Below are 21,814 nucleotides of genomic sequence, written 5' to 3' on the forward strand. Positions count from 1 at the left end.
ATATATATATATATATATATATATATATATATATACACACGTGCATATAATGATAATGGCACCTCCTCTTTATGAGGCGTGATACACAACCGATTGAGCTATTCTTTGAAGACAAAATTTTATATTCTCATCTATATAAAAGAAATAAAAAATATCGATATTCTTTGTGTAAGCTTGCTTTTGCTTTTCCTATTCTACCCTAAGATCCTCCGAATTTAAATAACCTAATGAAAGATGGACCTCCCTCTCCACTTGGACCTAGAATCTTCTCACTTGTCTTCTCATTTTAGGTTTTAATTTTATATATATATATATCATGAGCATTAAGTTGCAACCTCGTTACATCACCCAAGGGAAATACTTTTCATTTGGAAAATCGAAATAAAAAATTAAGCAAAAACAATTTAAACTGTGACATGGTTATGCCATTAAAACTTGACACATTCCATTTTAATGCAAGTAAAAGCAGCATAGCTTTGTCTAATCAACAGTCTTATTATTCTTAAATAAATTGAACCTTACCCTATTGCTTATTAGCAAGTAGCTCCAAAACCCTCTATCCATAAACAAGTAATCAATTTAATGAAATGCTAAAAATGCAATGGTAGATTTATTATAAGGAACTTGTTGCACAATCCACATGCTTGTTTGATATAAATGTCTGCTTGCAACAGTGATAAAAGTATTTACACAAAAGCAATGATTTGAGAGGGAAGAAATTACAACCAATTGACTTTCTTTGGGTCTCTTTCTCATGTTCCCCCATTGCAATAGTGGATGCCATTGATATGTGGATCCTTGCGCTTCATACTTAGTTCATTTAGGCCCCATATCCGGATCGTACGGTCATCACTAGCTGATGCCAACATGTGGGGATTCACCGGATTCCAGCTCACACTATTAACAGCACCAGAATGTCCTGCCAATGCCTCTATCAGCTCACCTGAGCCTCTGTGCCAGACATAAACCTGTAATAGCAATTCTATTAGCTTAAGCTTTTTGGACAACTAGTAATTTAAAATAGTATCAGAGTAAAGGTCCTAAGTTTGAATCCTCATTCCACAATTTACCTCTGTTCTAATTAAATATTACATGTGTGTGGAGTTTGAGTCCACATGAAGAGATAAGAATATTAATTAAATGGTTAAATCAATATTTCCTATTAATTTACACTTTTAAGACAAAAGATAATTTAACAAATGTTTGGAGGGTGTATTCACACTTCAGTTCCAATTTTGTACTATGTAAATTCTCCACAAACAGAAGTTATTTTTTGACTTCTTGCAAGTGGATCCTGGGTTCTTTTCACCAACCATTATGGTTATAGAACTGCCGAGCTTATGACATATACCAAAGTGCCTAAAATTACCAGGAAATATATATAATTTTTATAATAGGGAATCTCTACAAGGTAGGGCCCTTCGAACCCACCCCTGCAAAGTAAACCTCGGACCCGTGGGAACTCTCACTCAATATTTTAGAAAAGTTTATAGTAAACATATTCAACCCTATATCTAAAATTCACTTTCTAAATTTGCCCTAATTTATACATCTCATGCGATAAAAGATGAACTATCTAGCAATGTAGAAAGTAGTTAGAACTATAACAAGGGGTGGTATCGGAAAGTTCAGTACAAATTGCTTTTTGAAAGAGAAACCCTTGCTCTTACAATGTGTATCTAAGACTTCCCCCCAAAGGTCCATGTAATTCAGGTCCTGATGAAACCTATTGCATATAGAGTTCAAGACAGCCCCTATCACCAACAAAAACAAATCTATGCGTGACATTACAAATTGTATATAAAATTTTCAAACATGATATCACAAAGTGTATATAAGATTTGCAAGCACATACATGATACATGCAAAATATTCTATCCTCAATCAAAATAGACCCAATGAACTTTCAATAGAACCAAATTATTCCTTATAAACCAAGAACAAGCTTCCACCAAGAAACCTGAGAGGATAAAATTAAAAGCCATACCTGTGAGTCCTCACTACCACTGGCAACAAAAGCTTCTGCAAGTCCACCAAAGCAAGATCTAATCACAAACCGGGTGCGTTTGTGACCTTTGTACTTGGCAACAAGCTTGAGGTCACCTTCGATGTTCCAGAGGTGGATTTCTTGGTTTACAAGATTAACCAGCAAAAACTTATTATCCCTCGATAAAGAAAAAGTGGTTATTGTTTGATCCTCTTCAATCAATCTTTCAACTTTTGCTTCCCTGTCAAGTAATAGTATAGCAGTTTCTCTACATATACTTATAATCTGTTTTCCATCATTCGTTATTTCCAAATCAGATATCCTTAGAGTTTTTTGCTTCCAACACTCCAGCTCTGTCCCATCTAGTTGCCACATGCTAATACTCTTGTCATTGACACCAGAGAAAATCCGTTTGCCATCTGGAAACCATCCACAGGACACCAGGCCAAGACCAACCTTCTCATAAATCTGGAGGCACTCACCAGAAGAAACATCCCAGCGCCTGACATTCTCCTCCAGTCCACAGGTAAGTAGCTCATGGTCATCAGGACACCATGAAACAGTCGAGACAGGTTTCAGATGACCACATAGTCTATGCTTTAAAGACACTCCACCATTCACATCAACCTACAGTTACAGCACAAAAATAAAATGGAATATGTGAAATTAGAGTTTTGATACGAGACCATAAGAGTGGATGTCTCCGACACAAGCATAAAGCCTCAACATGCTTAACAATTGATCTCTAACTACCAGAAGTCATATACAAGAAGTCCAAGTAATAGGAAGCCCAATTAGAAGAAGTCCCAACCAGAGATCTAAATAACAAGAAATTTGGCCAAAAATTAATGCATTAGTAAATGGCTCTTATTGTAAGATTAGATTTAAAGCTCAGGCCCCAAAATATCTCTATCTGACCCCATATACAAGTGTAATCATACACTAGAAGACATACCTCACTATTACCAATATTTAAGTAATAAAAACCCTAAAAGTACTTTTAAGGCTCAAAGTTAATAACTAAAAGCTGGGCAGAAGAAAAAGATGTTCCTAGCAAGCACCCAACATTTGGTGCAATCCGATGAAGCACCGGAGGGACTAGTTTTTTAATTGCATGCTCAATTTGTAATGACTTCATCATCACAACTAGTAGCAGTTGTGGAAGTGAGAATAACAATAAATGAGAGAGCTTCTTGAATTGATTTCCTCAACCAACAATGTGGAAACAACATTGCATAAAAAGGGCATCATCTTGGTTCTTTCTTGCTTTCTAAAATATGCCTCCTTTCATCACGCATGTCTGAAGTGGTAGAAAGTGAAAAGTTAAATGTCAAACAATCATTCCTTCAGTACAACCAATAGTCTTATTGTTTTGGGACCATTCATTTGTAGCATAGCTAATTAGGACCACAAAATATATTCATGGATCTTTCTTCTTCACCCACTTCGTAACCCTCCAAATCTCACAAGGTTTTGCCCCATCACTCTAACTCTCTCTCGCTCAGAAACCCTAATTGCTCCACTGCTCTTTGCGATAATCTCGAGTTAATTGCAGGTTCACATTTCTCTCTAGAAGAATATTACTTTGCTGCAGATTTTTTTTTTTTGATAAGTTACTTTGCTGCAGATATTATGGCTACAGCTTTGGATATGTCACTTGATAATCTTATAAAGAATAGAGGTTCCCATGAGAGAGGTAGAGGACAAGGTAGGGCCCGCTGCGGCCGTGGACCAGGCAGGGCATCTAGCGGTGGAAGATTGCCCAGGGCAGTTCCTAGAGGTCCTCTTGCAGTACAGGTATCTTATACCATTGCCAAGTCTATCTGCAGAACCCAGAGTTTCCTATGGAAGAATGATTTGTTTGGAGAGAGCCTTAGAGCTGCAGGGATATCAGGGATAGAAAGTGGCACGAGGTTATATGTTTCCAATTTGGATTATAAAGTGACTAATGAAAATACAAGGGAACTTTTTTCGGAGATTGGGGAACTGAAACGATATGCAGTTCATTATGACAAAAATGGTCGCCCAACTGAGTATTTATGCTTAGGATTTGGAAAACATATTGTGATATTTTAAATTTAATAAAACTAGAATTAGTCTTACTTGCTACTAGGATCTCCAACATAGAATGGCAAAGGATGTTCTCTTTGCATTTGGTTTTGTCTATTTTGCTGATTGCATTAGACATCGAACCATAAGTTGGACCCATATTGTCTAATATTGGCAACTCCTTTTACTTGTCAAACCCAAAAAAAAAAAAAAAACATTACCTAAAAAACATATCGCTGTAGTACAAATGGATATGGGAATTTGCTATGCCTCTAATTCTAAAACGTAGGGACTAGACACCTACGCATGTGTACAGCTACAGTAAAAGTTAAAATATGATTAGATTGTCTTAAACTAGATAATCTATATATTGCCTCTTGACTGGGAGAATAAGCAATTGAATTGCTAAATTCATTACAATGGGGAAAAGAGTCTATCATGTTTCTGGCAGAGCAATTCCTGATCAAAATTTGCTAGGTTTGTAGTAGATTGTATCTAAAACCAGTTATAAGCGAATGTGGTTACATTTTACGTTGCAGACACAAAGAAAAGCAGCTCATTATTCAAAGCATCTCCAGTGAGAAAGAAAAGAGGCATTCGTCCCAACCAATCCCTCTCCTTTCTCTCTGAAATGCAGGTTAGTATGCTACAAGATAGCATAAAACATCCCATGATAAAACTGACCTAATATATTGAGAAAAGTTGGGACAAGAGGATATTTATCTTCACTCTCAAAGGCTGCCCCATCGAAAAGGAGGTACTGGATTCCACACAACTTGAGAAAGAAGAGCCACTTTCAACTTACGCAATGAACATATTTACTTGGGCGTGACAATTGGTTCAGTATTTCAGCACTTTCACTGCAATGCAATTGTCTCCTTTTTAAGAATAAAATATTCATCAAATGCTTGCAGCTTCTAAAAGGGTTGAAAACCATGACTACGTGCATATCAGAATATTGCTACACCGAACTGAGAATGTGATATTTTGTGCAGAAGATAACAAAAGAGCAAGGAAAAATAATAGAACAGTCATGTAGCTCCAGGGCAGATATAAAACTATCATAGAAGGGAAAAAATAGAGAGAAATATTTTTCATAAATAGAAAAAGAAAGCTATAAAAATCATATAGCTTGTTAAACCCATTGAATAAATGGAGGAGAAAGATGACAGCAAAGAAGGAATAATTCACATATGAGAACTAATAGTCCCAAGTCATGACAACCATACTTAGAGGCCGATCAAATATCAATCTTACCTCCCATATGATTGCTGAATGATCATTTGATGATGAAGCCAAGTATTTCCCATTGTGTGAAAATTGCAAGAACCAGACTTCATCACTGTGCTCTTGTAATATCTATTCAAATAGGAATAAAGAGAAAGACTTAAAACAAAGATCCCAATGACATGTAGAAATCAAATATACAACAGAAAACCCTAAATGAAGAAAATGTGTAGTCCACTTGCATTAAAAAGATTCTCCAGAATAGAATAAAACAGAGAAGTTGGAAAAGTAACCAGTGAAGCATTCTAAATGAATCAATTTAGAAATTACCCAAAAACAAGGGTCACCAGAGATGTAGGCTTAACCTGAACCAAGGATTTTATTCCCTTCCCTTCCTCAAGAGACATTACTACTACAAGAAACATTCATAGTCTTTTCTCATAATAACCAAGTGCACTTACCACCTCAAATAATGAATAATACCTCTTAAGGAATTATACAAATAATCTATTTAACCCTACCCCAATTCGCAACTATGAGGTAAATGTACGTACTCAGAGTGAAACAGATTATGGTCAAATTAATGTAAGCGGAACACCAATTCAAAATATCCTTAAGTATAGCACAGGATCTTTGAACTCTTATTTATATGCTTTTTAGCTGCCTTTTACGGACCTTTTAACGACAAGGTAGTAAGGACAATTTAATTTTTAAAGACAAGTATTGCAAATGCTATTCTTTCTTATTTCTCTGGATATAAAAGAGGCCTACACTGATCGCCCTATTATTTACTTAGTAAAGTTGTAGAACAATTGAATCAATTTTTTAATGTTAATCAGGGCTTATGACAAGTTTAGGTATCTTAAGCTCACGGGGTGTCTCAGAATGTGATAGTGGAGGGTGATGCTCAATAGAGTTTATGACAGAGTCTGAGTGTAAAAGTCATAGGGATTCCAGAAACCACATGGTTGATACCTACTTTCGGGTTTGAGGTGTTATGGTACTGGCTGAACAGTCAATAGACATTCTAGGTTTATGGAAGTAGAGTTGTAGATTTAGGAATAAAGAACATTGGCTGCTCATGAATTAAAACACAGGAATATAGGGAGTTGAAAAGAAGAGGATGAGATGAAAGCAAAAGTCAGAATCTAGAAACTCATGCCTTCAACAATTTAACAAAAACCCTTTGTACGTTTTTCCCTTTCTAGTTAGGTGTTTCTCCTTGTATACATCCAGTGTACTTAGGGGCGCCTCACGCTTTTAATAAAACCAGCTACTTACTTATCAAAAAAAACAAAAACCCCTCCTATTTTTTTTTTTTCTATCCTACAAATTTCATCCAAATTACAGAGACTGAAGAGAGCTGAGTAGTAGTTAGGTGAGGCAAATGGCTCTAAAATTGTTTTTGATACCATAAACGCAATTTATTAAAGAGTAATACTAGAAACTACATTTTTATCTCACAACTATCCCACAATCCAGACATAACAGTCTTAACTAAGTTTTGGATTTGTCATTGTTAAAAAGAAATCCAAGGGTTAATTGGGACTACCACGCCAGCATAGTAGGATAAAAATGTGGTATATAGCATTACTCTTTATCAAAAAGTGTAAAAAGGCACAATTCAAATACATACAAAAGAAACACCTAGCTAGCAAAAGAAAAAAGATCAACAAATGGCTCAAGATTAATCATACAAAGGCTCAAAAATCACACATTCAATATGCCTTGGCTTGACTAGAGCTTTTGCCTAATGTTGTAAGCCTTGAGAAATGTTTTAATTGCCTCACCTTACAGAAAGGCGGATGCCATTCTCAACATAAACCTCCAACTTGAAAGCAAAAACAACACATGCATGCTAGTCCTTTTTTATATTTAAAGCGTAATTATTTTATTCTGGTTAGCAGAGGTGGTAAGCACTCACTAAAGCTACCATCACAGCTTAATATGTTAGAAAGTCTCCCAAGTTAAACCAACACTAAAGATAGTTTGCCCAAAAGCAAGGAAATTGCTACTCTTATAAGTGATATTTTGTCCACTTAAGGTATCGAGTAAATAAATTTGGTTCAACGCAACAGTGGGTAAACTGGTAACCACCTTAAGCCAAACCATGCTCAACAAACTATGACTAGTTTCAAACATACTAATTATTGATGCCCACATCAAAGTCAACGAGCTGATCCTTAGCAGCCTAGAGCTGCCCCCTTCCTCTTTCCTCTCCAAGGAAACAAAGTAAAACCAAGAAAAACAAAATGATAAAAAGCCATTGTTAAAGTATCAAAACCTAGGGTTCTCACTCATGAGGAATTCTAGAAGTTCATCTTGTGTCCTTGCGTCCTTCCACAATGAGGTAGCTTTTAAAGTCACAATTTGATCAAAATTCAATAGTGATCAATCACAAGCGCAATTGTGATTTTAAAAGCCACATCATTCTCAAAGGGACATATGAGGGACAGAAGAGGAAGTTCTAGCATTACTCCTCACTCCTACATATCAAACTAACAACAAGCATATTGTACTTAAATAAATGTCTATCTTTGGATCCATCATCACTTTAAATAGGAAACAATAGACTTGGTCAATGACTCAATTAATACTAGGCTCCACAAACATACAATAAAACATCACCAACACTATTCTCCAGAAGAGTATCCCCTTCACCACCACCTCATATATATTAATCTACCAAAAATTCGCAATCTGGTCAATGAATGACCCAATTCGGCACATGTTGACCTTTTCTCCTTCAATGTCTGTTCCTTGGGGCTGGCGTGGTTGTTAATTTTGGCTTTGGCTGTTGACAATGGGCTTCTTGAGTTGGTTCTATGCAGAGGCTAAAGTTTTTGAGCGAAGCTCTCAATGGCTGAAGGGGGGGTTAGTTTTTCACTTGGTCTAAAGGACACGAGGGTTTTCCCGAGCTATGTTATTGAGTAAGATGAGTGTTGCTTGGCTAGCAACCATGGTGGAGATGCTGGTTCGAAAGACGAAGGTGACCGAATTTATCAAATCGTCAAGGGATGGGAACAAGGCCTTCATAGTTAAGAGCGCTTTTAATTGGTGCGGTCATTATCTGGAGTGGCAAAGTATGCAGTGGATGGTCATAGAGGTCTTATCGTAATCTCAGAGGGGCAAGAAGGATGGGGATGGAGAAGCTTTTCCGCTGTGTTGAGAAAGGTGGTGGCTTTCCTTGATTTCTCTCTCGGCACGGGGAGAAGCATTTTGGAGGTGTTGGGTAGGACGAGGCAGTCGCAGGGGTGCCCTTCGGTGCCAGTAGTGAAGGTAGAGTGAGCGCATCATTTCTCTGTACCTCAAGGTTATGCAAGGACCACTACCTCTGTATCTCTAGGTCAGAAGAATGCAGCTCGAGGTTGTTAAATCATCACTTTTCCTAAAAGCTAAAGCTGATAGGAATAGATAAATTTAATCACTTAATCATTATTTTGACACTTCTCTTCACGTGTCGGCTTAAACTCCTTTTTAATAAGTGAGGCCCAACATGTGAAATATTATTTAAATGGGGGTAAACAACGGAGTCAGGGTTCGAACTCAAAACCTCTGGATCTGATACCATGTTAAATTACCATTTTTCTTAAAAGATTGAGCTGATAAAAAGAGGTAAATTTAATCACTTAATTATTACTTTGACAGAGGTACATTTGTAGACATGTCCATTTCATTTTTTTCATGCTGCAGCTGGAGAAGAGGTTGTGTGAAGGAGTTTCCATATGCTTTTCTCTCATGCATTTCTTCACTAATGGTTCCATATTCTAGTGTCCTAGTAGAGGAACCACACCGATCCATCCCGAACTTGGTGGTTAAACAAACTCTACTGTGGTGACAATACTGTAGGGGAGATTTAAGATTCTATGGGGCTTTGGTGCAAGGGTTTTGAGAGGAGCTTTTGGCCTTGTTTGCAAGCATTGAAGCGAGCCACTCTAAGCAGGTGTCGGCCTCTTGCTTGAACTTGGGAAAAAAAGGTGATAGAGAATTAAGAAGGTTAACTTGTTTCATTAACTATGATGTGAACAACAGCAACACTAGCCGGAGGGCTGCAGGTGGTTATCTTTGAATGTGAAAGGCTTGAATGAGGGTGTGTTGTGCAAAGTTTGTGGGGGTGTAAACATGTGGATTGGTGCTACTCAGCATCTAGAGCGGCCTCCGATTGAATCTTGCTTATGCGGGATAGGAAGGTCAAGGAAAAGATCAAAGAGTGTGGGGGAGAGTTTATTGTTGTTTGCTCCTTTAGAAATGTCGAAGATGGTTTCTCTTGGGCTTCTGTGGGGGATTATGGGGCTAGCTCCAATTGTGATAGAAGGTATTTATGAGAGGAATTGGCTGGCTTGCTTAGTTGGTGGAATTTGTCGTAGTGCATTAGGGGAGACTTCAACGTCACCCGTTTTCCTGGTGAAAAATTGGGTGAAGCTCCTTTTTGTCCTACTATGATGGAGTTTTCTAATTTTATTTTGAGCAAGGTCTTGTGGATTTTCTCCCCTAGTAGGAGGGCCTTTTACGTGGTCAAATACTCAGGATTCCCCTTCTTGGTAAAGAATTGATACGTTTCTTGCTTCTCCATAATGAGAAGCCAAGTTCCCCAATTTATTTCAAAAAATGTTGTATAGATTGTGCTCAAGCCATTTCCCCATTCTCCTTCATTATGGTGGTATTCAGTGGGCAAAGGATATTTTAAGTTTGAGAATATCTGGCTAAAAGCTAAAGGCTATGTGGACAGGGTGAGGCAGTAGTGGTCTTCTTATCGCTTTCAAAGCTCTTCTAGCTTCCCTTTGGCTCATAAACTTAAGGCCTTGAAAACTGATTTAAAAATCTAGAATGAGCAGGTGTTTCGTAACGTGGAGCCATAAAAAAATCTCTTTTGGAGGAGTTGTGTGTTCTTGATGGGTTGGAGGAAGAGAGAACTTTAGTTGCTGGAGTGAAGTTGAGGAAAATGATGGTTATTAGTGTGTAAGAAAAAGCTACTTCAATGGGGGAGATAAGTTGGAGGCAAAAGTCAAGGACTCTAGGATTAAAACAGGATGATAAATGCACAGTTTTTCCACAAGGCGGCCAACTTGAATAGGAGAAACAACTCCATTGAGTCATTGTCAAAAAATGGCTCAGTTTCTTCTGATCAACCTGCTATTATCAAGGAACACATTGTGCAATTCCAATAGATTGTTTTCAAAACAGTTTAGCTGGTGGCCCAAGTTGGATGGCCTTGCTTTCGACTCCATAGATGTGGAGGAGGCGTCTTGGTTAGAGAGACTACTTGAGGAAAGTGAGGTCCTTGAAGCGGTGAAAGGTATGATCAGCGATAAGGACAAGTCCTAATGGTTTTACAATGGCCTTTTTCCAAGCTTGCTAGGATGTGATCAAGGCAGATATTACGGGGGTGATCCATGATTTTCATGCTAGTAAATTTGAAAAAAATTCTTAATGTCACTTTCATTGCTCTCATTCTAAAGAAATCCACGCTAAGGACTTTCGTCCTATTAGTCTTGTGAATGGAGTTTACACGATTATTGCCAAAGTTCTTGCCAATAGGTTGAGAAGGGTTGTCAAAACTATTATTTCGAAGCCCCATAATGCATTTGTTAGAGATAGGAAAATCCTTGACTCCGTGCCTATAGAAAATGAATGTTTAGATAGTATGATCAGATCTTGTGAGCCACTAAGTGCTTTACAAATGAGATATTGAGAAGGTCTATGATCATGTCAATTGAGAGTTCTTACTTTAATTGTTGAAGAGGTGCAGTTTCAAGGAGAAATGGTGCTCTAGATATCATATTGTATTTCTTCGATGCGGTTTTCCGTTTTGGTGAATGGCAATTTGTTCAGTTTCTTCAGTAGCTGCCGTGGTTTGAGATAAGAAGATTCTTTATCACCTTTTCTGTTTGTTATCGTTATGGAGTCCATAAGTAAAATGCTTTCTGCAACTGTTAATGGGAGGTTTCTTTCAGGCTTTTCTATAAGGTCTAGACACTCAAGTGTGGTTAACATATCACACTTGTTTGCGAATGACACTTTGGTTCCTGTGGGGCTAATCTTGACCATCTACGTTTACCTGCATGCCTTAGTTTTACGTTTCAAAGATATTTCTAATTTGAAGATTAATCTAGCTAAGTCAAAACTGATTCATGTGGGTAATGTTGATAATGTGGATGGGTTGGCTAGCATTTTGGGCTGCAAGGTCTCGTTTTTTCCTTTTCAGTATCTTGTTCTTCCAATGGGGGCCTCTTATAACGCCAAGTCTACTTGGAACGGTGTTATTAAGAAGATAAAGCATCGGTTGGCTAGTTGGAAAAGAATGTACTTGTCTAAGGATAGTAGGTTTACCATTATCAGGAGCACCCATACCAATTTGCCTACGAATTTCATGTCTCTTTTTCCTCTCTCAGCTGGTTTTGCAAACCGCATAGATAAGCTTCAGCAAGATTTCTTATGGGATGAGCTAGGTCAAGAGTTCAAATTTCACTTGATAAGTTGGTCCAAGGTTTATTCTCCAATTTTCTAAAGGATAATTGAGGGTTCAGAACTTGCTGATGTTCAATCGTGCTCTTTTAGGAAAATGGCTATGGCGCTAGGTGCATGAGAGAAAAGCTTGGTGGAGACATGTTTTCTAAATTTGACAATTCGTGTGGTGGGTGGTGTTCTAATGAGACTCTTGAGTTGTATGGAGCGAGGTTATGGAAGAATATCAGGAGGAGTTGCAAGATGTTGTTGCCAATATCAAAACTAAATTCTGACATGATATGTGATGTGGGAATTAGACTCTTATAGAAGCTTTTTCGGATTTATATAGTGCTTGCGTAAAAGATGCTTTCATAGCAGTTCATTTGGAGCTTTCTAATGGCTTCCTTTAGTGGAGTGTAAGTTTTATTAAAGAGGCTCATGATTGGGAGGTGGATGTCTTTCCTTCGTTTTTCAATTTTTTTTTTTTTTTATAAGTAATGTAAAACTTTATAAATATCTTAGTTATAAGCCCACAACCCCAAAACCCACAAGACAACAAAAACCCAAACCCTCAAACGCTAACAAGCAACAATTTGTTATACTCCCTTATAGTGAGACAAAAAGGTGAAGACAAGCTTTAGTGGGCCCCCTCCAAAATAGGGTTGTTCAATGTTGGATCTTTATGCATTGTCCTTGTTCGTAATGATGGCACTCCCTTCCCTTGGAAGAGTATTTGGCAGATTAAGATTCCTTTGAGAATGATTTTCTTTGCTTGTTTAGCCTCACTAGGGAAAATCTTTACCATGGATAACCTTAATAAGTGGCATGTCATTGTGGTTGATTGGTATTGTATCTACAAGAGGAACGGGAAGTTTGTGGATAATCCTCTTCTCCATTGCAAGGTTGCTTGTTCCTTATGGAATGCCATCTTCAGTCATGTTGGCCTGTCTTGTAGTAGACTTGTTTTCTTCTTGGAGGGGAATTTTTGGTAGAACTCCGAGCGCAACTATGTGAAAGATGTTGTCTTCATGCCTTTTATGGTGTCTTTGGAGAGAAAGAAACGATAGAAATTTTGAAAACCGTGAAAAGACAGTGGTGAAGCTTATGTCTTTTTTCTTCAATACTCTTTACCTTCAGATAACTGCGTTTGTCTTTCCTAATTTGCTTAGTTTTCATAATTTTCTTGTTCTTTTTCTCCTTCTGGCTAGGTGTTTCTCTTGTATATTTCTTGTGTACCTAAGTTGTGTTTTGCACTTTTTAATGATATTTCAATATGCATTTCCACTACCTACCTCAGTCATAAAATTCTTGACTTTTATGTCAAATTAACCATCCTTGGAGTCATAATTTGTTTAGAGACTCCCTTTATATGAAATCCTCATATATGTTGTAAGGTATATATGACTACCCTCTTCAATCATTACAGACTTCAAATATTCATTAATGCTTTTGTCAGATCTAACCTTTGAATGCTTATATATTCAATATGATCTCTTCATTTGGCTCTCTAATTCCTAACTAAATACAGTAACCTCTCAAGGATTGGGCATTCCACCATCCTCAATTTTAATAAGGAAATCAGCTTCCAACTACATGTTCCAGATCCTAACTGGCCATACAGAACACATGTACTTAAAATGGCAGTGTTGCAGAGAACATTATGTCTCACGATCTGTATGTTCAATGCAAAGATAGTCAGGCTCCTTATTTGTCATCCAATGTGCTTCATGTGGCGGCCCACTTACTTTTCCTCTCCACCTCCAAAAAAAAAAGGCTTTTTGTGCAACTACTACAAGGAAAAGCAGCCTTTCCAAGAGCCATCCAATTGTGTTTAAGAAAAGCTCCTCAAACTCATTATGCAGAACTCCACTGAACCTGTTCAAGACTCAAAACTTCTCTTCTAACTTATGAGTAGAATGCCCCTTTCAACATATATCCATAAGCTTATATTCTCACAATTCGTGTAAAGAAAGAAAATCTCTCAACCACCTCCAATAGGATGGATGATCAGTAAAACCACTGTACTAACGAAACTCAATCTAAATGAACACAAACAGTAGCTCTACTCCTTTACCATGTGGTCCATAAAATCATAACTGACAAAATAAACCAAAAATCCCACAATCATAAATGTTAGTAACCTAGAAGAGTTTCAAACGAGAAAACAGATATGCCACAACGCTTAGATTCCAGGTCATTATCTTGCCTCCCACACCGCCTTCCACTTGGAAAGGTTCCCATGCTTCGAATGAGATACCCAACCCACCTTAGCATACTCAATTTTCAACTTCTTCAGATTGGTCAATTTGTGTACAACTCTGGCCAGCCACTATAGTGAGAATGAGTCAACTACTTATCATAGGAACGGTGGACAAAGAACCCTCACATTCTTCTAGTCTTCATTCATATTAATTTATTTGAACTCCTTTCCTTATATTCCAATCCAAATCAATTCCTAACCCTAATTGGACCATAGGCCTCCCCTAAATCTTTCATCCCAAAACTTTATTCCTGAGGCCATAGCAATTTACTTTTGATTGGCCACAACAAAATAAAATAAAATAAAATATCCTCCATGCAGGCTTCAAGAATTAAACCCAACCTTTGGAAAACTCCATAAAGTAAATAGTCAATCAATAACCAATTATTTGCAATTTATTGTATGTAGTGTAAATGACTTGTGATTTTTACAAATCATGAGAAATTATACTCCTTGTCGCAAAGAGATTAATGGTAGATAAATGCGGAAACATATGTTTTCTAATGCCCATGAAATATGCCTTAAGAAGATGATAACGACCCCTAACATACCACTGATATGGGTCACCAGTAATAACTAAATCAAAACCACAGAGAAGTTTCCAGTGCATTATGTTACATAAACTGAGAATAAAAGTGAACATGTGTAGAAACTATTAGGAAATTAACAACCATTAACTGAAAATATTTTCTCTAACCTGTAAAGTTCGAGAAGGAATCTGATCTCGACCACACTGATGATCAGCGTACAATGACATTTCCTTATCCAAAGAGTTGTGAAAAATACAAGCATCTCGTTGTAAAAGAAGTGCCTGTTCAACTAAATGTTCCAACCTTCTTTCAGGTATCATAACTGTTGGGGGAAGCAGTTTCTGCAATTCCTCCAGTAGCTTTGACCGAGACTTTGACCTCACAGTGTCTTGACTGCGAGACCCAACTAGATTACACTGTGAAGGGGCAACCATGTAGGAAGAAAGTTCATGAACTCTACTATTATTAATGCATAGAGGTGCAATCTCAGTCCTCAGTGTCTTCAATGCATCCATGACCCTTTCTGCATCCAAAAGCTCAAAAAACTTCTGTTCCAGAATAAGAAAAGAGGCTGATTTAACAATATGTTCATCCAGTAGTCCAATTTTACACAATGTGGCAACACTTTCATCCCAATTGCCATCATGTATTTGTTGCGTAAACAGACCTACCACAGAGGAGTGTAAGGATATCCCAGACTCTGCCTCTAGATGAGCACAACTTTTTGTATAACCAAGAGAGCGTAATGCTTTGGCTATTATGCGGACAAATTCCACCTTTTTAATAACTCCTTTTGTACCAACAACTTCTTCGTCCCCTTCAGATGATAGGGGCCGAGCCATCAAGTCACTTGAAGAGCCAGATATGGGCTCTATAAAAGATGAACCGTTGGAAAGACCTCTCAATTGTTCAGATGACAATTTCATGCGTTTCGTGGCTGGTTCTTCATCCTCTACACCTCCCATGAAATGTGCACCTCAGCCCATATATTATTATGACGTAGAAAAACGATAAGGAGAGATAACTTGAAACTGCCTCCAATAAATCACAAGAAATAACTTCCTGTATAAGATAGTCAATGGATCGCTTATGAATTACTAAGTCGAATGTAAAAAATAGGACAAGCAACCACAAAGACTCTCATCACTATAAACAAAAACAAAACAAAAAAACACAATATCTCTAAATATAATGCGTACATTAGCAACTTAGGCAAATGTATTATCATACTTTGTAGATGTTTCTACGATGAAATAATTGAAAATCCATTATATACTTACACCAGTTCCATTGTCGGTTGCACATGTCGTTTTGCGGTTTTGGTATCATTCTACTAGCTAATAATGACAAAACACTTCCCAATAACTGCATCATATCCAGATAATTCCGTATAGTTCCAGTTTATGTAAAATATAGGGTTTACTTTTGTTGGCTAGAGGTCAACAAAAAGGATTTCTAAGCAAAATTCTGAAAGTAGTGCTATAAATTTCGAAAATTGTAAGTGTCTATAAGGTTAAGGTGAAATGCTAAACATAGGTCGTGACTCAAAAAAAAACATATTCATAATAGAATGCCTTTCTACCTTCAACTGTAACTGGAAATTAATACATCCTATATTATATTTCCTAACTGTTGAGAATTATGTAAAAAATAAACACATATGTCTGATTCTTTTTAATCCATTCTTGGTGCGGATTTAACGTCAAAGCCTTCAAACAAATATCGCTTCAGTATTTCCGTACATTCATTTGAGTGCCATTCAGGGTTTTTTCCTGGTGTTCTGTGTGAAGATTGTTAAATCCTAGTTTGAAGGCAGAAAACAGTTTTTGAAAAATTATGGAATGTCTTTCAACTGATAACAATGAGAATATAACACAAATTCAGATCTTCCACACTGAAAGTGTGAACTTTTATGATTGCTCCATTAAAAAAAAATTCACAATGCCTAATAGCACGCGGTATCATTTCACCAAATCATACAAACATATGGCCAAAGACCCTATTCATCAAATGATGGCTGTATTAAGGCACCCTTTCTGTTTTCATAATTCTTGTTCAGTGGTTCCAAGGTAACAAAAAAAAAAAAAAAAAAGTAGATCATTTACCAGTAATTCAAAACTTTGCGTCAAACTACAACTTAATGACACCTATCCTATTTCTTTTCTAACAAATCCATTCAATTACAACAAATGAGTGCACAAGAAATTCCATATAACTTAAAAGTTTGCAGATTTAATTACATTATGAAGATAAACAATTTTCGTTTCCATATTGAAAAAGTCTAAAGATCAGGAGATAGTTACATACCATAACTACATATAATTCATACTATATCAACACATTCAAAGCTGGATTTTTTTAACTTGGTTTGCTGGAACTTCCACCCTTCTAAACTCCTTAGCATTCCAAAAACTAATTCCAGTTTAAGGTGGAAACAATTCCAAACTGTGTCTGGGTTTGCAACCTTCATTTTCCCTGAGGCAAACATGATGGAAGGAAGCCTATATCTCCAGCAACATTTACTTTCCGTATGAGAAGTCTGATCCAATTATGAAAGTTATATACAAAAGTCAACCAATCGTTCCAAAATCCAATTTAAGCCTAAGCCATATCTCATAAACTGCATTCGATTAATGAAATATCATTATACAGACTCAATTACAATAGCCTTGCACAATAAAAAATCCAAAAGCAGTATAAGTGATTTACATTGCATGACATAAAGAATACAGTTTTTAGAAGTGATTTCAGGGGCAAGAAACTCAAATTCTCCGTAAATAAAAATGTTCAAACGGAACAATCCAATGGCCCATTAATTGGATGATCCACATTATAAAAAAGAAAAAAAGAAAACTTGAATTATTTACACGTGAAGCCGAAATAGTTTAAAAATAAACACATTGCATTAAAGTATATGAACTTGAAGAAGACAAACATAAACCCAAAGGGTCCTCTGGAGAAGCAAACGTGTATCAAGAAATGAAAATAACTTAATTACAATCGCAATATGCATATTTCTAAGCAATAATTAATTAAAACACACACCAGAAACATCAATAAAATGGAAAATCCTGTCATACAAGGCAATCAAAACCAATAAGAACAAGAAATCTGACGCAGATATGCCTCAGAAAGAAATGTTTACAGGAAAACTGCAGTAAATTAAGCACTAAACCAAAATCCCAAAATAAAAACATGTAGCAAGAAATGAGAACAAACCAAGAACGTTTAGAATAGTAAAAATTAGGCCAACATTAGAGATAATTAATTATGCAGTAAGAGAGCAAAATCTTGGATACCCAGAAAGCGATTTCGCTTTGGGAGCCGATTCGGATCAAAAGCAAATGAACCCAACGCAAGAAAACAGATGGAGAATCCAATCATCAACAACGCGTGGAAGTAGAACCAAAGGAGCAAAGCACCCAGAACAAGGACTTTCTTTTTCTTATTTGTCGGTACATTAACAGTAGAAATTACGGTGGGCAAGCCCCGGATTGTATTGGAGGCAATCAAGAGAACAAATAAATAAATTGTAATTACGTAAAGCGAAAGGAAAATTTAGAATCAGGAAAGAGGGTTGAATTGAAGGAAAGTGTTTGGTACCTTCGAGGGTAGGAAGAACACAGTGAGTTCTCTTTGCGTGGAGGAAACCAACTCAATGCGAGGGGTAATGGGGGAGAGCGAGACGCATATGGGTTCGTGAGTCCTACTTGTAGGAGTGGGGCTCTCGCATTGGGCGTGGCATATCCTTCAGACTTGGTGCCTCTAGCTGCTTCTGTTGGTCCACATTTCGGTCAGGGGAGCCTAACCTGCACTCATATGGGCTTGGGCTTAGGCGAGGTCTAAGGCCTAGCTATGTTCAAACTCATTCTCACATCTCCTTACAAAGTCCACCCAATACCACGTAGCGTTATACCATTTGGAACGATTTAGGAAAAACGTTAGCTATATCTGCGTTATTATCTAAAGAAAATTAGTCAATTTGAAGTTTTCTTAAAATAATGTATAAAAGTTAGTTTCACCTAATAAATAAGCATTTAAAAACTTAGCAGTCATGAGTATCTTTATAAACTACTTACTTTACGTGCATTACTCATCTTTCCAATATAAAACTAGGTTGCTATAATAACACTAATTTTAGATCACGGAATTCATTTTGTTTTTATTTTTGAGGTTTATGTATGTAGTAGCACTATAAGCATATTATGCAAAGAAAACTCCGTAGAGCATCCAAATGACTCTTTATAGTTAAATATAGTTATTATTGACTATTTTTCTCATTCAAAATAAAAGTTTTGCTAAAATTTGATAATGTAAACTTTACCATAGCACCTTGTAAGCTTTTTTTATTCTTTTTTTTTTTTCCTCTCATCTCTCTCTCTCTCTCTCTCTCTCAAAGTAAGAGTAAAAGAAAATAAAAACAATATTTGAAGAAAGTAAAGAGTTGAATAGATGTTTCCATCAGAGATTGTAATAAAAAATTAGTAGCTAAAATAACTATTATTGCCGGAGACGTAGGCAAAATAGCTATTGAAAAAGTATAAAATTTTATTTTAACTACCAATTTTTTTATACACACTCTAGCAGATTATCTATTCTACTCTTTATTTTCTTTAAATATTATTTTGCGTGTGAGAAATTGTGAAAGAAAGAGTAAAGAAAGAAAGTGAGAGACAAAAAATAATAAACAAAGTTTATAGTATGAATAGTAAATAAGCTAATCAGCCTATTTTGCTGTTCACACTAGATGAAAAAAGTTAAATTGTCTATTCTACTGGAGATGAAAAAGCACCCATAATAGTTAGATTTGACTATTCTTTTCAAGATGCTTTACTATATAGCTTTTAGAGGCAAAATGGAATTGAAAGGCAGGGATGAACAATAAAGCTGACCAATTTGGGATGCCTTGCCTTCTAACAAGACACTTGTATTAGTATATACTTGCATATATTACCTTTCTTTAACTATAAGATTAGTGCATAAGTGCAATATGTATTGCCCTAATATAGTGAAACACATAGTAGCCTCTCTGGCCTCTACCGTAAATCAGCCAAGAGTCTCTCTCTCTCTCTCTCTCGAAGTTAATTCTTAGGCAAAGCCCAAATAGATGGGTGCAGGCTCATTAGTAAGGCATACATTAGTTAAATTAAGCGGATTGCAAGCCCACCAAACAAGTGTCACCAAAATTATTTTTCATTTTATTCTCAACAAAGATAAATGGCTTAGTGTTTGTTTAGATAAAAATTTGCTACAAACTGGTTTGTAACTAATTTATACAAATTCATCTAATAAAGTAATACATGTGTCTCTTAACATATTAAAAGCACATGTTTTTTTAATAGTTTTGGCATACATGTCATTTTATTAAATGGGTTTATATAAATTAACTACAAACTAGTTTGTAGCAAATTTATGTCTTCTTTAATATGGTATAATTTTATAAAATGGATCATGGGTTTTTTTTTTTTTGAAAAGATCATGGGTTTGAATTTTAATAGAAGCAAAATAGTGTCATTAACGTAAATTAAAAAATTTTAAAAAAATAAAATAATAATAATAATAATAATAATAATTAAAAAAATAAATAAAAGAAAAGAAAAGAAAAGAAAAACCTATGAAGCCGGGCCAGCCGGCCATGTAGCGTTCTCTAAGAAAATTTTGAATTCACTTGAATAACTGTAATTAAAGTGGGATGAACTAAAAGGGAAAATTTCTAGAACATGCCATGTAGAATAGGTTTAAATGAAATTATTGTTTGGCAAAAAAATGTTTTGCTTTGGGTGAAGGCGTGAACTGTTGGGTTCTTTCTTCTATGCAGTTTTTTAGTTGCTGGTTGTGTTCTTTTATGCCTTGAGTGAAGTCGGGTAAGCTGGTTGAGCTGTTGTATGCTTGATTTTTAGGGGTGTCAATACCATTATGATTAGTGGTTATTGGTAATAACCGCTAACTGTAACTGCCTTAGTGGTTAGTAAATTTTACTAACTGCAACCGCTAATCACCTACTAACCGCCGATTAGCGGTTAGTGAAATAGGTAACCGCCCGCTAATCGTTTTTTCAAAATTTGGTTTTTTTTTTTTGCTTTTTTATTTATGTAACATTTTTTACCCTTTTTTTTTTTTTTTTGGTATTTTTAATGTCTTCTTAGACCCAATTGCTATAAATAGAGCCCATATTAAAAAATCAAAAATATTTGACCCCAAATTTCCATTTACTTGTACTTTTTTTTTTTTAAAAAAAAAAAATCCTTAAATATTAAATCATAGCCGGTTAACTTTTAAAAAAAACACACACACACAACATGTAAAAAATTAAAAATTAAAAAAAAAAAAAGTTCAACATAACATATAAAAAAAGTTCAACACAACATATAAAAGAAGTTCAAATAAAACATATGATATATATATATTATATGTTATAGTATATATGATATGATTTAATGATCAATTTATCATGTGATATAATCATATCAATTATAATGATAATATTACTAAAATTATAATGATAATACATTAATACTTTAATTGTATTTATAAGTAATACATTGTTTAATCCAATGTCAATTATTTGATATTATACGAATCACATTATCATTGTACATTAATAATATGATTAACTTAAATAAAGTATTTGAATTGTCATTGAATCATATGATTAAGTATTGACCTTATACATTTATATTATTCATATGCATATATGCATAATTATAATTTATAACATATATAGACTTATAAGTTTATAATATACATTAGAACTAAGTCTCTAGATACTTAATTGTTGTATTAAGTATGAATTGGTATACTTATGAGTTATGTCATATTATATATGTATAATTTGTTATTATATAATCAAATGATTTAATGATCAACTGATCATGTGATATAATAGTATAAATTATAGTGATAATATATTAATATTCAAATTGTGATTTAATTATCTAAAAGGGGTGGGAAACTTCACTTACCCCCTATACTTTTGCGGTTTTTGCAAACACCCCCCCATTATTCAAAAACTCTCACTTTGATGTATCAAACTTTCGTTTCCTTCCACTTTGCCCCTTCCGTTAGGATTTTGTAGTTAAATCAAACGGTCAAATGAGTAAAAATCCTTTATACCCCTAATTTTTTTTAAAAATTTCAAATTTACCCTTATTTATAAATAAAAAATTATTATTATAATTATTATATTAAAAAATAATAATAATAAAGAAAATAAAGTGACCCACCAGCGGGTCACAAGTGACCCACCCGAGTGACCCCCAGTGGGTCACTTTTGACCCACCGGGGGTCACTTGTGACCCACGGTGGGTCAAACAT

General features: G+C 35.6%; 1 protein-coding gene across 3 annotated transcripts; it reads right to left on the minus strand.

The window, feature by feature from the left end:
• Positions 1–588: 588 nt before the first annotated feature.
• Positions 589–18,210, minus strand: LOC132181185 (WD repeat-containing protein 26 homolog). 3 transcript variants are annotated; one of them, XM_059594291.1, is made up of 6 exons: positions 18,104–18,203; positions 16,808–17,039; positions 14,668–15,562; positions 5,294–5,395; positions 1,988–2,614; positions 589–968 (listed from the first exon to the last, which is right to left on the minus strand). In XM_059594291.1, exons 3-6 carry the CDS (start codon positions 15,463–15,465, stop codon positions 753–755), a joined length of 1,743 nt encoding a protein of 580 aa, XP_059450274.1. In that variant the 5' UTR covers positions 15,466–15,562; positions 16,808–17,039; positions 18,104–18,203; the 3' UTR covers positions 589–752. The 3 variants fall into 3 exon arrangements, with proteins under 3 accessions (XP_059450274.1, XP_059450273.1, XP_059450275.1); XM_059594290.1 differs by lacking the exon at positions 16,808–17,039 and having other exon boundaries at positions 18,104–18,210; XM_059594292.1 differs by lacking the exons at positions 16,808–17,039; positions 18,104–18,203 and adding an exon at positions 17,800–18,062.
• Positions 18,211–21,814: the final 3,604 nt, after the last annotated feature.

Source organism: Corylus avellana, chromosome ca5, assembly GCF_901000735.1.
Source record: "Corylus avellana chromosome ca5, CavTom2PMs-1.0".
In the NCBI taxonomy this organism is placed as follows: domain Eukaryota; kingdom Viridiplantae; phylum Streptophyta; class Magnoliopsida; order Fagales; family Betulaceae; genus Corylus; species Corylus avellana.

Coding starts and splice junctions, on each gene's coding strand:
- LOC132181185 (XM_059594290.1), bottom strand. CDS start 15,465: ATGGGAGGTGTAGAGGATGAAGAACCAGCCACGAAACGCATGAAATTG. Junction 5,396..14,667: donor TTCCTTCTCGAACTTTACAG/GTTAGAGAAAAT, acceptor CTATTTGAATAG/ATATTACAAGAGCACAGTGA. Junction 969..1,987: donor GTGGTAGTGAGGACTCACAG/GTATGGCTTTTA, acceptor TTGCTATTACAG/GTTTATGTCTGGCACAGAGG.